General features: G+C 34.4%; 1 protein-coding gene across 2 annotated transcripts in view; it reads left to right on the plus strand.

The window, feature by feature from the left end:
* Positions 1–1,426: 1,426 nt before the first annotated feature.
* LOC141561376 (uncharacterized) overlaps positions 1,427–18,482 on the plus strand; it is a 150,609-nt gene continuing 133,553 nt past the window's right edge. The window contains exons 1-12 of one of the 2 annotated variants that reach the window (XM_074300860.1): positions 1,427–1,555; positions 3,752–3,802; positions 5,386–5,436; positions 5,696–5,747; positions 6,994–7,019; positions 7,541–7,622; positions 8,799–8,836; positions 12,657–12,729; positions 13,916–13,953; positions 15,215–15,287; positions 16,474–16,511; positions 17,773–17,845. In XM_074300860.1, coding sequence (XP_074156961.1) covers positions 5,388–5,436; positions 5,696–5,747; positions 6,994–7,019; positions 7,541–7,622; positions 8,799–8,836; positions 12,657–12,729; positions 13,916–13,953; positions 15,215–15,287; positions 16,474–16,511; positions 17,773–17,845 — 542 coding nt within the window. In that variant the 5' untranslated portion in view covers positions 1,427–1,555; positions 3,752–3,802; positions 5,386–5,387. The remainder of the gene's footprint in view (positions 1,556–3,751; positions 3,803–5,385; positions 5,437–5,695; positions 5,748–6,993; positions 7,020–7,540; positions 7,623–8,798; positions 8,837–12,656; positions 12,730–13,915; positions 13,954–15,214; positions 15,288–16,473; positions 16,512–17,772; positions 17,846–18,482) is intronic. The other variant, XM_074300861.1, reaches the window with a different exon arrangement.

Here is an 18,482-nt window from a genome sequence, read left to right on the forward strand (position 1 = left end):
TTTTGAACATATTCCTATTCCCCCCTTACACACACACACACACACACACACACACAAACACACACACTCTCTCCCTCTCTCTCTCTCTCTCTCTCACTCACTCTCTTACTTTCTAGGATTCCTCCAAGCTTTTTGGTCCCCCATTACTCCAAAGACCTTACTGTCTGTATCTTCTGGGATCCAGTCTCTTTGGGCTTTTTAAATTTTCATCAAAATTCCAACTTTCAACCAGAGTCAGTCCTCCTCCCTGGTTTTCTCCTCATTCATGGTATTCTCTCCTGATTTCTGTGTCTTCGAGTGTCCTTAGGTTCTTTCAAGTACAAGTTAGAAATCAACTTTTTTTTTCCTACAAGAACTACTTGTAGAATCCTTATTATGAGCAATTTTCTTTCTTCATTTTGCCTCAAACTATGTTCTGTATGTAGATTGTACATACAGCATTGTTAGTATGTAGTCATCCCTAGTAGACTGGAAGTTCCTTGAGAGACAAAATTGCCTTAGATGACCACCCTTCTTCTCCTCAGCCCCTAGCACTGTGCCTTGGCCAGAGAAGATATTTGATCAGTATTAACTCACTGAACCACCTATTATTTTTATAGATTTTCAAATTCATTATGAATTTACTTACACATGTTGGGATTCCATTACACTTAACAGAATTGAAATGGTAATCCATGTACAAGGTTGAAGTCTAAGAGACGTCATTTGTGGAAGACATTTGGACTTTTATCTTGCCTGATTCAATGATGATGTTTTGATACTAGATTATGTTAGAAAATCCTACAAGTATTTTTTTCCCTTTTTCTCTTTTGGCTAATGCGTTACTTAGCTTAGATTTCAGATAGAATACATTTCTGACAAATAGGATCTGCTTCCTAATACATCTGCAGGGATTTTGGAACATTTTTCCTATTCTATATCCAAATTACAGGAATTTATCTTTTTGAAATCCTCAGGTTCTTATTTGACATTATTACCTTTTATATTAAACCACATTTTTCCTATAGATTAATTTTTTTCCACCAGTGATGTTATCAGATATTTTTCTTTAGAGCATATTTCTCAAAGAAAACCTCAGTTCCTCAGAATCAGTCTGAGGGGACTTAATGTTTAGGAACACTTGGATGACTTAAATCATGACATATGCCCACCAAAGAGAAAGTTCTACTTAATTTCATTGGAAAGGGAATCAGTGCTTTTAATCAATGGGAATTATAAAAATGTAAGCTTCTAAAAAGGTAAAACCAATCAAAACAAACACACCAAAAAACCTTTTATCTGTGTGGTTAAGAAAGCATACATAGCAAAAAACTTACAACAAAGTTTTGAATCTGGACAACTCTGACAGGTATCATAATCAATCAGCTAATATGAGGTGTTGTTGCATCATAAAGCATCTGTTTTAAAAGTGGACAGAGCAACTAAATGGTGTCAGTCCTGACCATAGGACAGTGAAAAAAGCTGGTTTACTATTGATATAGAAAGACTTTTTTTTTTTCCACAGACAGTCAAAATATACCGAATTTTACTTGAAGCCACGCTTCAGAAATATTGGGTAGGTGCTACTTTTCTACTTTACCATTCATTATCCTTCAGATATTACCATGCAGTATTCTAAAAGTGAAATCCCTTAAACCCACCCTCCTTTGTAAAATAATTGTCTTCCTTAAATAGTTACTACTTCTTTTCCCCTCCTTCCAATAAGTAGCAATGCCTATCTGGTTTAATTTTTAATTCTTAAATTTTTTAAAATTCAATTCAATTTAAATTTGTAGTTATTTTAAAATTTCAATTTTAAAATTAAATTATTTTATTTTATTTTATTCATTAATTTGACATTTGTTTTAATTTAATACTTGAATTTCCAAAACCAATCTGATTCTACTTGACCACCAAAAGGTCCTGGATCAAGCCCCATGTGGTCATTGTTTGGGTGTCCATTGACTCAGATTGAATGCAAATAGCTTCAGTTCTTTTTTGGCCAGAAACCTTGAAGTTTTCCCCTTCCAGATTCATTCATTCAGGTGTTTATTTAGAAAGTGGTTTTTCCCACTTTAATGTGTTCTCTACTCAGCTGGAAAAGAGATCCTCCAGAAGGGTATCCCCTCAACTTGTTCCTTCAATTTACTAAATACTGATTCCCTATCCAACTCCAAGATTAATTCTCAATAATCTTTGAACATATTCCTATTCCCCCCTTACACACACACACACACACACACACACACACACACACACACACAAACACACACAAGTACACACTCTCTCTCTCTCTCTCTCTCTCTCTCTCTCTCTCTCTCTCTCTCTCTCTCTCTCTCTCTCTCTCTTTCTCTCTCTCTCTCTCTCTCACTCTTACTTTCTAGGATTCCTCCAGGCTTTTTGGTCCCCCATTACTCCAAAGACCTTACTGTCTGTATCTTCTGGGATCCAGTCTCTTTGGGCTTTTTAAATTTTCATCAAAATTCCAACTTTCAACCAGAGTCAGTCCTCCTCCCTGGTTTTCTCCTCATTCATGGTATTCTCTCCTGATTTCTGTGTCTTCGAGTGTCCTTAGGTTCTTTCAAGTATAAGTTAGAAATCAACTTTTTTTTTTCCTACAAGAACTACTTGTAGAATCCTTATTATGAGCAATTTTCTTTCTTCATTTTGCCTCAAACTATGTTCTGTATGTAGATTGTACATACAGCATTGTTAGTATGTAGTCATCCCTAGTAGACTGGAAGTTCCTTGAGAGACAAAATTGCCTTAGATGACCACCCTTCTTCTCCTCAGCCCCTAGCACTGTGCCTTGGCCAGAGAAGATATTTGATCAGTATTAACTCACTGAACCACCTATTATTTTTATAGATTTTCAAATTCATTATGAATTTACTTACACATGTTGGGATTCCATTACACTTAACAGAATTGAAATGGTAATCCATGTACAAGGTTGAAGTCTAAGAGACGTCATTTGTGGAAGACATTTGGACTTTTATCTTGCCTGATTCAATGATGATGTTTTGATACTAGATTATGTTAGAAAATCCTACAAGTATTTTTTTCCCTTTTTCTCTTTTGGCTAATGCGTTACTTAGCTTAGATTTCAGATAGAATACATTTCTGACAAATAGGATCTGCTTCCTAATACATCTGCAGGGATTTTGGAACATTTTTCCTATTCTATATCCAAATTACAGGAATTTATCTTTTTGAAATCCACAGGTTCTTATTTGACATTATTACCTTTTATATTAAACCACATTTTTCCTATAGATTAATTTTTTTCCACCAGTGATGTTATCAGATATTTTTCTTTATAGCATATTTCTCAAAGAAAACCTCAGTTCCTCAGAATCAGTCTGAGGGGACTTAATGTTTAGGAACACTTGGATGACTTAAATCATGACATATGCCCACCAAAGAGAAAGTTCTACTTAATTTCATTGGAAAGGGAATCAGTGCTTTTAATCAATGGGAATTATAAAAATGTAAGCTTCTAAAAAGGTAAAACCAATCAAAACAAACACACCAAAAAACCTTTTATCTGTGTGGTTAAGAAAGCATACATAGGAAAAAACTTACAACAAAGTTTTGAATCTGGACAACTCTGACAGGTATCATAATCAATCAGCTAATATGAGGTGTTGTTGCATCATAAAGCATCTGTTTTAAAAGTGGACAGAGCAACTAAATGGTGTCAGTCCTGACCATAGGACAGTGAAAAAAGCTGGTTTACTATTGATATAGGAAGACTTTTTTTTTTCCACAGACAGTCAAAATATACCGAATTTTACTTGAAGCCACGCTTCAGAAATATTGGGTAGGTGCTACTTTTCTACTTTACCATTCATTATCCTTCAGATATTACCATGCAGTATTCTAAAAGTGAAATCCCTTAAACCCACCCTCCTTTGTAAAATAATTGTCTTCCTTAAATAGTTACTACTTCTTTTCCCCTCCTTCCAATAAGTAGCAATGCCTATCCTTTCTTAAAGACCAGGATTAATCCTGGTTTAATTTTTAATTCTTAAATTTTTAAAAATTCAATTCAATTTTAATTTGTAGTTATTTTAAAATTTTAATTTTAAAATTATTTTATTATATTTTATTCATTAATTTGACATTTGTTTTAATTTAATACTTGAATTTCCAAAACCAATCTGATTCTACTTGACCACCAAAAGGTCCTGGATCAAGCCCCATGTGGTCATTGTTTGGGTGTCCATTGACTCAGATTGAATGCAAATAGCTTCAGTTCTTTTTTGGCCAGAAACCTTGAAGTTTTCCCCTTCCAGATTCATTCATTCAGGTGTTTATTTAGAAAGTAGAGGGAGGGAGTACGTGTAGGAGTGCAGATTCTTTGCCTGAAATACTACTTAGGCTTACTCATTGAATGGTGTGAAAAATCTCTCTTCTCTTCCCATACTGGCCAGACCTAAAAGATCTGCCTCTTTGGAAAGCATGGATTTTATTCTACAGTGCCTGTTGGTTTTTCAACCTGCCCCTGGATTTTCCCACTTTAATGTTTTCTGTATTTTTTTTCTTTTTTCCCCTTTTTTAATGGACTTAAGCTATCTCTGCATTGTGAGTATATGTGGTATGTTCACACACATTTGTCTATATGAAAACAGAAAGTTAACTTCTCAAATATAAAGGGCACCTAGAACAAGAGAATAGATTGGATCATAGGATATAGTGATGAGAGAAAGGAAAGGGGCAATCCTGCTGGCCTGCACAAAGATCCCAGGAGGCACAGTGTCCTCTGTAAATGAATTTACAGGCCCGAAAAACTAGATTGATAAATAAAAGGTTTATTGTAGAAATTTGGAAGTAAAGTTCAGTTAGAAAGATGCCAGGGCCAAAGGTGGCCGCTGGGCGGGCAGGAACCCTTACCTGGCCAGAAAGATAACCATGTGTTGGGGGGAAGGGCTCTTGCAAAGTGAGAGCTCCAGCTGGGCTCTTTCATACCTAAAAGGAGATTGTGGGCAGTGCCAAACTCTTGGTGACCTTTTCAGATAAGGATGAAACTGACTGGGGGGGCTGAGAAAACCCAAGCCAGCTCAGATCCCGTGGGGGCTGGGCCCAGATATTCATCCATGGGGGTTGAGAATTTTAAAGGGAACCTCAACCCTTATCAATAGGCAGAGAAAGTGACAAACTGCAGGAAAAAATGTATGAATTTGATTACTTTTCAAGGCCCTTTCAATAGGTAATGCAAGATCATTATAAAATGAGTCCTTTTCTTATCTAATTTCATAATAATAGTTCAGTCTGTCTCTGCCTTTATCTGTCTCTTCATATGTGAATATATAAAATGATTTCACAGATGTGTATTTATATGTGTGGATATATATAATATTTCTATTTTCATTTTCATCTATTTACATCTATTTTCATTTTAAGGAATGCATCATGTGAAAGTTACATCAAAAACATCTTATTTATTTGAATGTGGTGAGTTTTTTGAAATGACATTAACATTTACAGATTACATAGTTATTGGAACACTACTGAAACGTAACTTTCAGGCAATCCAAGTATTCTATTTTTCTTTCCTGTTGAGAGTTGTCATCTATTGGGTAGGGGACAAGGATGGGGGGAATTTCTACTATGGAAAAGTCAAACATTAATTTCACATTAGGAAAATGACTGATGGTTCATTTTTTTCTCTAAATACTAATTTAAGTCACTTTCAAACGTTTGACTATTTCAGACAATGGTGAAATCCATTTACGCAAAGAAAGACACAGGAGAAGTTTTTGTTGGTGAGTTTCTATTGGAATCTCTTAGATTAGAATTAACTTTGTGTTGAGGTCCAATATTCATATTAAATGGGATCATTTAAAACAGCTTATGCTGATACTTATTCAAAATGGTCAAATAAAACAGTGATTGCATAACACAAAGAAAAACATGCTCTTGAAGAAGAGTGGTGAGCAGTGAGGTTCCATCTCTACCAAGGCCCTGGGGATGTTGATCAGTGTACCATTAAATCCATTTCACTCCTTTGGTCTCTCCATTCATCAAGCTAGCTCAGGAAAACTGTGTGAAAAGCACAGGAGAAAGCAGGAGGTGTAACAAAGGAGAGGGGGTGGGGCAATCATTTTTTCAAGCATGTCTGAGGAATTTCCTATCCTCTCACAGCCAGGAAGGTCTCAATTGGAAATGACTTCTGAGAAAAGCTGCCAGGTTCTGATGAAGCAGCCATCCTAGAAAGGGAAAGGACTTGGCTGAGTCAGAAAAGGGCCAAAATGAGTGACCTTGAAACAACCCATCCAGAAGAAAAAGAATGAATGAATAATATCATATGATCTTTTCTCAAAATAATTGTATTGTGTTCTGCTAGGCGCTTTTCAGTGTAGAGAAAAGATAATTATGAGAAATGTTTTTTTAAGAAATAATGTTGTGTATTTGTCATTGAAATAAGCAGAGAGATGCCATCTCTACACAGCATGCTGACAGACATAAAAATCATCATGGGATATCTCATTACAAAGGGCTTTGAATAAAATTTCAACCTAGTGAGAAATATCTCAGCTTAAACAATTATGAAGGGATCCACATTCAATGGAAATATATGTATCTAATTATATTTTGGCTCTATCTTTGTTTAAGAAATTAAAGCTTTAAAAATAAACCTTGACAGGGATTCTCTATTGTCAGAGCATGGAGTACAATAACCTGTTCAGAATTATTTTCACCATCATGATCTCTTCCAAATTTTTGTTACTCTAGACATTCACAGTATATATATATATATATATATATATATATATATATATATATATATATATATATGTATATATTTTTTTTTCTTGGAGACATAAAGTGCCTCACACTAAAGAGGATTCCTCTTCCAGGGCCGTCTAAAATGTAAATGATGGTTTTCTTTTTAAAGATCCTTTAGGCAAATTGAGTCTATCTACCTTTTTAAAATGAGGAATTAACATTTCATGTATTTTTTTATTTTTTTCTCTTTTCAAATGAATACTCCCTGGAACATAAAACAAGGAGAGAAAAAGACAAGTTTTATAATGGTGAGGTTAATTCATACTTTATATTTTCTAATTTCATTATACAGAGATTATTTATTCAGTAACATATATTTAAAAAAAACATTAATTTCATTAAAAAAGAATAAAAAAATACAACATAATAACACAGAACTATAGGGAACCTTACAATGTGTCTAGCTAAATGCCGGGGGGAGGAGTCAATATACATAACAAGTTACCAGTTCAAGAAAGTTGTATATATTAATATAAGAAATTATATTCATGAAAGGTTGCTGTATATTTTTTTACTTTATTTTTTTCTTCCTTTCCTCCCTTCTCTCATGACATCAAGGTGTATTTAGAAAATGATGTATTTATAAATATAAAGGGAGATACATATATATATACATATATATATGCATAAACATATATATATATATATATATATATATATATATATATAAAGAACCATATGACAAAAGTATTGCCTTCAAAAGTGGTCTGACATTCTTTTTGATTATCCACTTTATTGCTTCTTTGTTTTGACATTGGGATTTTTATAGTTATAGAGGAATGGGAACATTGTTTTGAAACACCTGACCCACCTGGACAAGCCAAAAGCGACAAAAGTTACTACGATGAAAAGTGAGCTTCCCTTCTTTCCCAAAACTGTAAAGAAATCAGATATATAATGAGAACATAAAAAAGTTTCTCAATATATCCATTTTAAAACGGAAAAATATACTTTGTAAAGAATCTACATGTCTTCAAATGCATCACTCCAAGTGATTTCTGCTTAAAATATAGAGATGTTTGCTACAAGAATAGCATTGCCATACATTACCAGCATAATTTTAAAAAATCATGTAGCAACTGATTTATTGTGACTTTTATCAAATGTTATAAACTAAATTTTGAGGATTTGGGAGTTGAATAGAATTAAGGCCCTTCAAACTCCAAAATCCAGTGCTCTATCCAATGTGTAAATTAGCTGCTGACACATTATTTATTTAAATTTTTTTCTACATTCTATATTTTTATATAAAATGATTAGAAACCAAATGATACTTTCAGTCATGCCAGGGAACAGAATTATTGGAGGAAAAAATTTCGGACTGGTGATTCTACTTGATTGGGAACATGTCTCTTCAAGCAATGACCAAGTGAAATTGGATTTAGAAAGAAAATGGAGACTTGATTGTAGCTCTTAGACCCCAGGAGATAAAGCAAAAATAAATTGAGCAAAGAGGGATCTCTATATGAGAAGACATTATCTCAAAATACATTAAAAAATTGCTGGATTTCAGGAAAATCGGAAACAATAATTCAAGCATTGAAATACATAAGGAGAGGTAAATTGACACAAAAATACTATGAAATTCACAATTACCTTGCCATTTGATATCCCTCGCTTTATGCTTATAATCTCTGAGCAATTTCAAGATATTTATGCTTCTCAACATCTTGGCTGTAGAGGAGAAATCCATGATGTCCCAACTGGGTCAATTTTGCAATTCTAAATACCCAGGTATTAGGTTCATAGACACAAATTCTCACTTTCCTTTCATCAGTGTAAAAAAAAAAATGCTTCCAAGAATGGCAGCTACCTTGGTGTGAGCTATATTGTGAATATGAATTTTATATTTGGAGCTTTACAGATTCTCTGTGTCACACTGAAGAGCACTCATGCAAATGTAAATGTTTTGCTTTAGAAAAGATCTTAAAGCTAATTAGGCCTTTCTAGACTTTTTTAGAAGGAGGATTAATGTTTCATTTTCTTCTTCTTTCCTTTCACTTCATTCCTTTCTGAAATATAAAAAGTGATGAAAGTGAAGAAAGCAATTGGTCATCTGATGAGGGTGAGTCCCGCCACTTATTTTGTGTATTTGTTGATTTCAGTATAGTGAGATCATAAGAAGATTATTGAATGTTTTTAGAAAAACTAGTTTATTGCAAAAAATAATACAAACCCATGCAACTGGATAAGAAAACTACAGAGTGAACACTGAGATGTGGCCAGCTATAAACTGGCCAGGATTCAGTGTACATAACGATAAATTGCCAATTTCTTCAAAATGTATATATATTTATACATGAAATTATATTCCTGAAAGTACATCTTTCTCCCCTGCAAATAGCTCTTTTGTTCAGCTGTGTATTTTTTTAGTTTATAGTTTTTGCTACTTTTTTTTTTGTTTCCTCTGAACACCATATCAAGTTGGAATTAAAAATTGATATATTTATGAATATAAAGTAAGATAAATTCATATATTTTCATATTATACACATACACATAACTCTCCTTTACACATACACACACGTTTCCTACAACAGTTAAGATTGCTTGAATTCCTCCCCGAATCCTCCAATGATAGCAATTCTGAGCAAACAGCAACCTTAATGAGTGAAATGAGCATGCTTAGGAGGGTCTTCCCTTAGTAGAGAACACTAAAGTATATTTGTCAGTTTCCAATTTAGAAATAATTAAGAGAAACATTCAATTCTATGAAATATCTAAAGTCTCAAAGTTTTTGCTGCTTCAGTCTTTTTCTTCGCACCAAAATGTCTCATACAGGCTGACTTGAGCAATATGGTCAGCATTTGAGTGTCCTTTGCTCTCCCCCTTTTTATTTGTCAGGGGTATGTTGTGCTCTAAATTACACTAACAAACTCCATGTTTGGTCATATTATGCATTGAGTGGATTCTGTAGATTATTGACACACACTGATAATCACATCTTAGGAGAAAAAGTATTTTAGCTGCTTGTTGGCAAAGGTGATGTCCATCTTCATCTTAGCTTCCTTTGCATCCCAGGGAGTGTAGATGGTTTACTATGTTTCCCAAAATGATTTTATTTCCAAGAAATTGCCCCACAGGTCGAAATATCTGTCATAGAGTGTTTTAGATTTCAGTGACATTTTAACTTTTGCAGTAAAGAAGCATGCAAGTCGTTAGCCCTTCGAGTTGATCATACATATTTGGGGGGAAGGAAGGGGTCCTAGAAACCTGTACCTGTGTCATTGTAAGGAACCACATGAGAAAACTATCACTTTCAAAACTTGTCTGATTTATGCATTTGACTGCTTCTTTGGTTTGTTATTGGATATTTTTATACTTACAGATATATTGGAATCGTATCTTCATTACCGTCATAACAACACACCTGAGTCAAACAGGATAAAAGATGAGAAAAAGTGAGCTTCCCTTCTTCCCCAAACACTTTATTCCAATTAGCTCTGTAAGGAGGACCTCAAAAGGTTCAGAATACCTTCATTTTTTTAGAGAAGAAGATACCTTGTATAAAGAATGTACATACCTTCAAATGGAAGGGACATTTCCTTGAAATTTAGAGGTCTCGAATTCAAAAATAGACTTCTCATATATCACCAGCAACATTTCCTTCTTTTAAAATATTTGCATAGTCACTGGGTTGTGACTATGAGTTGTGGAGTATCAGACACTTATTTTTAAGGGTTTCAGATTCGAACTGAAACTGAACTCAGGCCTCCTGACTCCAATGTCTGGTGCACTTTCCAATGTCCCTTCTAGCTGCTGTAACATTATGTTTTACTTTAAGTATAAGTATTTTTCTACATTCTCTATTATCATATTGACTGATTAGAAACCATATGATGCTTCAGTCATTCCAGAGAACAGAATTTTTGGAGGTAATATTCCTTGATTGGGGAGAAGATATGTCTCTTAAAGCAGTGATTGAGTGAAATGGGATTAAGAAAGAAAGTGGAAGCTTAATTGTAGCTCTTACCCCATAGCACTTAAAGCAAAAATAAGTTGAGTAGAGAGGGATCTCTACCTGAGAGGACATTAACTCACACCACAGTAAAAAAGTGCTTGATGACAGGAAAATCGGACCCAATAATTCAGGCATTCAAATACCTAAGGATTGTTAAATTGCCACAAAAATACTATGAAATTCACAATTAACTTGCCATATCCTATCCCCTGCTTTATGCTTATAATCTCTGAAAAATTTCGGGATATTTCTCCTTCTCAACATCTTGGCTGTAGAGGAGAAATCCATGATGTCCCAACTGGGTCAACTTTGCAATTCTAAATATCCAGGTATTAGGTTCATAGACACAAATTCTCACTTTCCTTTCATCAGTGTAAAAAAAAAAAATGCTTCCGGGAATGGCAGCTACCTTGGTGTGAGCTATATTGTGAATATGAATTTTATATTTGGAGCTTTACAGATTCTCTGTGTCACACTGAAGAGCACTCATGCAAATGTAAATGATGTTTTGTTTTAGAAAAGATCTTAAATCTAGTTAGGCCTTTCTAGACTCTTTTAGAAAGAGGATTAATGTTTCATTTCTTCTTCTTTCTTTTCACTTCATTCCTTGCTGAAATATAAAAAGTAATGAAAGTGAAGAAAGCAATTGGTCATCTGATGAGGGTGAGTCCTGCCACTTATTTTGTGTATTTGTTGATTTCAGTATAGTGAGATCATAAGAAGATTATGGAATGTTTTTAGAAAAACTAGTTTATTGCAAAAAATAATACAAACCCATGCAACTGGATAAGAAAACTACAGAGTGAACACTGAGATGTGGCCAGCTATAAACTGGCCAGGATTCAGTGTACATAACGATAAATTGCCAATTTCTTCAAAATGTATATATTTATACATGAAATTATATTCCTGAAAGTACATCTTTCTCCCCTGCAAATAGCTCTTTTGTTCAGCTGTGTATTTTTTTAGTTTATAGTTTTTGCTACTTTTTTTTTTGTTTCCTCTGAACACCATATCAAGTTGGAATTAAAAATTGATATATTTATGAATATAAAGTAAGATAAATTCATATATTTTCATATTATACACATACACATAACTCTCCTTTACACATACACACACGTTTCCTACAACAGTTAAGATTGCTTGAATTCCTCCCCGAATCCTCCAATGATAGCAATTCTGAGCAAACAGCAACCTTAATGAGTGAAATGAGCATGCTTAGGAGGGTCTTCCCTTAGTAGAGAACACTAAAGTATATTTGTCAGTTTCCAATTTAGAAATAATTAAGAGAAACATTCAATTCTATGAAATATCTAAAGTCTCAAAGTTTTTGCTGCTTCAGTCTTTTTCTTCGCACCAAAATGTCTCATACAGGCTGACTTGAGCAATATGGTCAGCATTTGAGTGTCCTTTGCTCTCCCCCTTTTTATTTGTCAGGGGTATGTTGTGCTCTAAATTACACTAACAAACTCCATGTTTGGTCATATTATGCATTGAGTGGATTCTGTAGATTATTGACACACACTGATAATCACATCTTAGGAGAAAAAGTATTTTAGCTGCTTGTTGGCAAAGGTGATGTCCATCTTCATCTTAGCTTCCTTTGCATCCCAGGGAGTGTAGATGGTTTACTATGTTTCCCAAAATGATTTTATTTCCAAGAAATTGCCCCACAGGTCGAAATATCTGTCATAGAGTGTTTTAGATTTCAGTGACATTTTAACTTTTGCAGTAAAGAAGCATGCAAGTCGTTAGCCCTTCGAGTTGATCATACATATTTGGGGGGAAGGAAGGGGTCCTAGAAACCTGTACCTGTGTCATTGTAAGGAACCACATGAGAAAACTATCACTTTCAAAACTTGTCTGATTTATGCATTTGACTGCTTCTTTGGTTTGTTATTGGATATTTTTATACTTACAGATATATTGGAATCGTATCTTCATTACCGTCATAACAACACACCTGAGTCAAACAGGATAAAAGATGAGAAAAAGTGAGCTTCCCTTCTTCCCCAAACACTTTATTCCAATTAGCTCTGTAAGGAGGACCTCAAAAGGTTCAGAATACCTTCATTTTTTTAGAGAAGAAGATACCTTGTATAAAGAATGTACATACCTTCAAATGGAAGGGACATTTCCTTGAAATTTAGAGGTCTCGAATTCAAAAATAGACTTCTCATATATCACCAGCAACATTTCCTTCTTTTAAAATATTTGCATAGTCACTGGGTTGTGACTATGAGTTGTGGAGTATCAGACACTTATTTTTAAGGGTTTCAGATTCGAACTGAAACTGAACTCAGGCCTCCTGACTCCAATGTCTGGTGCACTTTCCAATGTCCCTTCTAGCTGCTGTAACATTATGTTTTACTTTAAGTATAAGTATTTTTCTACATTCTCTATTATCATATTGACTGATTAGAAACCATATGATGCTTCAGTCATTCCAGAGAACAGAATTTTTGGAGGTAATATTCCTTGATTGGGGAGAAGATATGTCTCTTAAAGCAGTGATTGAGTGAAATGGGATTAAGAAAGAAAGTGGAAGCTTAATTGTAGCTCTTACCCCATAGCACTTAAAGCAAAAATAAGTTGAGTAGAGAGGGATCTCTACCTGAGAGGACATTAACTCACACCACAGTAAAAAAGTGCTTGATGACAGGAAAATCGGACCCAATAATTCAGGCATTCAAATACCTAAGGATTGTTAAATTGCCACAAAAATACTATGAAATTCACAATTAACTTGCCATATCCTATCCCCTGCTTTATGCTTATAATCTCTGAAAAATTTCGGGATATTTCTCCTTCTCAACATCTTGGCTGTAGAGGAGAAATCCATGATGTCCCAACTGGGTCAACTTTGCAATTCTAAATATCCAGGTATTAGGTTCATAGACACAAATTCTCACTTTCCTTTCATCAGTGTAAAAAAAAAAAATGCTTCCGGGAATGGCAGCTACCTTGGTGTGAGCTATATTGTGAATATGAATTTTATATTTGGAGCTTTACAGATTCTCTGTGTCACACTGAAGAGCACTCATGCAAATGTAAATGATGTTTTGTTTTAGAAAAGATCTTAAATCTAGTTAGGCCTTTCTAGACTCTTTTAGAAAGAGGATTAATGTTTCATTTTCTTCTTCTTTCTTTTCACTTCATTCCTTGCTGAAATATAAAAAGTAATGAAAGTGAAGAAAGCAATTGGTCATCTGATGAGGGTGAGTCCTGCCACTTATTTTGTGTATTTGTTGATTTCAGTATAGTGAGATCATAAGAAGATTATGGAATGTTTTTAGAAAAACTAGTTTATTGCAAAAAATAATACAAACCCATGCAACTGGATAAGAAAACTACAGAGTGAACACTGAGATGTGGCCAGCTATAAACTGGCCAGGATTCAGTGTACATAACGATAAATTGCCAATTTCTTCAAAATGTATATATTTATACATGAAATTATATTCCTGAAAGTACATCTTTCTCCCCTGCAAATAGCTCTTTTGTTCAGCTGTGTATTTTTTTAGTTTATAGTTTTTGCTACTTTTTTTTTTGTTTCCTCTGAACACCATATCAAGTTGGAATTAAAAATTGATATATTTATGAATATAAAGTAAGATAAATTCATATATTTTCATATTATACACATACACATAACTCTCCTTTACACATACACACACGTTTCCTACAACAGTTAAGATTGCTTGAATTCCTCCCCGAATCCTCCAATGATAGCAATTCTGAGCAAACAGCAACCTTAATGAGTGAAATGAGCATGCTTAGGAGGGTCTTCCCTTAGTAGAGAACACTAAAGTATATTTGTCAGTTTCCAATTTAGAAATAATTAAGAGAAACATTCAATTCTATGAAATATCTAAAGTCTCAAAGTTTTTGCTGCTTCAGTCTTTTTCTTCGCACCAAAATGTCTCATACAGGCTGACTTGAGCAATATGGTCAGCATTTGAGTGTCCTTTGCTCTCCCCCTTTTTATTTGTCAGGGGTATGTTGTGCTCTAAATTACACTAACAAACTCCATGTTTGGTCATATTATGCATTGAGTGGATTCTGTAGATTATTGACACACACTGATAATCACATCTTAGGAGAAAAAGTATTTTAGCTGCTTGTTGGCAAAGGTGATGTCCATCTTCATCTTAGCTTCCTTTGCATCCCAGGGAGTGTAGATGGTTTACTATGTTTCCCAAAATGATTTTATTTCCAAGAAATTGCCCCACAGGTCGAAATATCTGTCATAGAGTGTTTTAGATTTCAGTGACATTTTAACTTTTGCAGTAAAGAAGCATGCAAGTCGTTAGCCCTTCGAGTTGATCATACATATTTGGGGGGAAGGAAGGGGTCCTAGAAACCTGTACCTGTGTCATTGTAAGGAACCACATGAGAAAACTATCACTTTCAAAACTTGTCTGATTTATGCATTTGACTGCTTCTTTGGTTTGTTATTGGATATTTTTATACTTACAGATATATTGGAATCGTATCTTCATTACCGTCATAACAACACACCTGAGTCAAACAGGATAAAAGATGAGAAAAAGTGAGCTTCCCTTCTTCCCCAAACACTTTATTCCAATTAGCTCTGTAAGGAGGACCTCAAAAGGTTCAGAATACCTTCATTTTTTTAGAGAAGAAGATACCTTGTATAAAGAATGTACATACCTTCAAATGGAAGGGACATTTCCTTGAAATTTAGAGGTCTCGAATTCAAAAATAGACTTCTCATATATCACCAGCAACATTTCCTTCTTTTAAAATATTTGCATAGTCACTGGGTTGTGACTATGAGTTGTGGAGTATCAGACACTTATTTTTAAGGGTTTCAGATTCGAACTGAAACTGAACTCAGGCCTCCTGACTCCAATGTCTGGTGCACTTTCCAATGTCCCTTCTAGCTGCTGTAACATTATGTTTTACTTTAAGTATAAGTATTTTTCTACATTCTCTATTATCATATTGACTGATTAGAAACCATATGATGCTTCAGTCATTCCAGAGAACAGAATTTTTGGAGGTAATATTCCTTGATTGGGGAGAAGATATGTCTCTTAAAGCAGTGATTGAGTGAAATGGGATTAAGAAAGAAAGTGGAAGCTTAATTGTAGCTCTTACCCCATAGCACTTAAAGCAAAAATAAGTTGAGTAGAGAGGGATCTCTACCTGAGAGGACATTAACTCACACCACAGTAAAAAAGTGCTTGATGACAGGAAAATCGGACCCAATAATTCAGGCATTCAAATACCTAAGGATTGTTAAATTGCCACAAAAATACTATGAAATTCACAATTAACTTGCCATATCCTATCCCCTGCTTTATGCTTATAATCTCTGAAAAATTTCGGGATATTTCTCCTTCTCAACATCTTGGCTGTAGAGGAGAAATCCATGATGTCCCAACTGGGTCAACTTTGCAATTCTAAATATCCAGGTATTAGGTTCATAGACACAAATTCTCACTTTCCTTTCATCAGTGTAAAAAAAAAAAATGCTTCCGGGAATGGCAGCTACCTTGGTGTGAGCTATATTGTGAATATGAATTTTATATTTGGAGCTTTACAGATTCTCTGTGTCACACTGAAGAGCACTCATGCAAATGTAAATGATGTTTTGTTTTAGAAAAGATCTTAAATCTAGTTAGGCCTTTCTAGACTCTTTTAGAAAGAGGATTAATGTTTCATTTTCTTCTTCTTTCTTTTCACTTCATTCCTTGCTGAAATATAAAAAGTAATGAAAGTGAAGAAAGCAATTGGTCATCTGATGAGGGTGAGTCCTGCCACTTATTTTGTGTATTTGTTGATTTCAGTATAGTGAGATCATAAGAAGATTATGGAATGTTTTTAGAAAAACTAGTTTATTGCAAAAAATAATACAAACCCATGCAACTGGATAAGAAAACTACAGAGTGAACACTGAGATGTGGCCAGCTATAAACTGGCCAGGATTCAGTGTACATAACGATAAATTGCCAATTTCTTCAAAATGTATATATTTATACATGAAATTATATTCCTGAAAGTACATCTTTCTCCCCTGCAAATAGCTCTTTTGTTCAGCTGTGTATTTTTTTAGTTTATAGTTTTTGCTACTTTTTTTTTTGTTTCCTCTGAACACCATATCAAGTTGGAATTAAAAATTGATATATTTATGAATATAAAGTAAGATAAATTCATATATTTTCATATTATACACATACACATAACTCTCCTTTACACATACACACACGTTTCCTACAACAGTTAAGATTGCTTGAATTCCTCCCCGAATCCTCCAATGATAGCAATTCTGAGCAAACAGCAACCTTAATGAGTGAAATGAGCATGCTTAGGAGGGTCTTCCCTTAGTAGAGAACACTAAAGTATATTTGTCAGTTTCCAATTTAGAAATAATTAAGAGAAACATTCAATTCTATGAAATATCTAAAGTCTCAAAGTTTTTGCTGCTTCAGTCTTTTTCTTCGCACCAAAATGTCTCATACAGGCTGACTTGAGCAATATGGTCAGCATTTGAGTGTCCTTTGCTCTCCCCCTTTTTATTTGTCAGGGGTATGTTGTGCTCTAAATTACACTAACAAACTCCATGTTTGGTCATATTATGCATTGAGTGGATTCTGTAGATTATTGACACACACTGATAATCACATCTTAGGAGAAAAAGTATTTTAGCTGCTTGTTGGCAAAGGTGATGTCCATCTTCATCTTAGCTTCCTTTGCATCCCAGGGAGTGTAGATGGTTTACTATGTTTCCCAAAATGATTTTATTTCCAAGAAATTGCCCCACAGGTCGAAATATCTGTCATAGAGTGTTTTAGATTTCAGTGACATTTTAACTTTTGCAGTAAAGAAGCATGCAAGTCGTTAGCCCTTCGAGTTGATCATACATATTTGGGGGGAAGGAAGGGGTCCTAGAAACCTGTACCTGTGTCATTGTAAGGAACCACATGAGAAAACTATCACTTTCAAAACTTGTCTGATTTATGCATTTGACTGCTTCTTTGGTTTGTTATTGGATATTTTTATACTTACAGATATATTGGAATCGTATCTTCATTACCGTCATAACAACACACCTGAGTCAAACAGGATAAAAGATGAGAAAAAGTGAGCTTCCCTTCTTCCCCAAACACTTTATTCCAATTAGCTCTGTAAGGAGGACCTCAAAAGGTTCAGAATACCTTCATTTTTTTAGAGAAGAAGATACCTTGTATAAAGAATGTACATACCTTCAAATGGAAGGGACATTTCCTTGAAATTTAGAGGTCTCGAATTCAAAAATAGACTTCTCATATATCACCAGCAACATTTCCTTCTTTTAAAATATTTGCATAGTCACTGGGTTGTGACTATGAGTTGTGGAGTATCAGACACTTATTTTTAAGGGTTTCAGATTCGAACTGAAACTGAACTCAGGCCTCCTGACTCCAATGTCTGGTGCACTTTCCAATGTCCCTTCTAGCTGCTGTAACATTATGTTTTACTTTAAGTATAAGTATTTTTCTACATTCTCTATTATCATATTGACTGATTAGAAACCATATGATGCTTCAGTCATTCCAGAGAACAGAATTTTTGGAGGTAATATTCCTTGATTGGGGAGAAGATATGTCTCTTAAAGCAGTGATTGAGTGAAATGGGATTAAGAAAGAAAGTGGAAGCTTAATTGTAGCTCTTACCCCATAGCACTTAAAGCAAAAATAAGTTGAGTAGAGAGGGATCTCTACCTGAGAGGACATTAACT

This window comes from Sminthopsis crassicaudata, chromosome 3 (assembly GCF_048593235.1).
Source record: "Sminthopsis crassicaudata isolate SCR6 chromosome 3, ASM4859323v1, whole genome shotgun sequence".
NCBI lineage: Eukaryota > Metazoa > Chordata > Mammalia > Dasyuromorphia > Dasyuridae > Sminthopsis > Sminthopsis crassicaudata.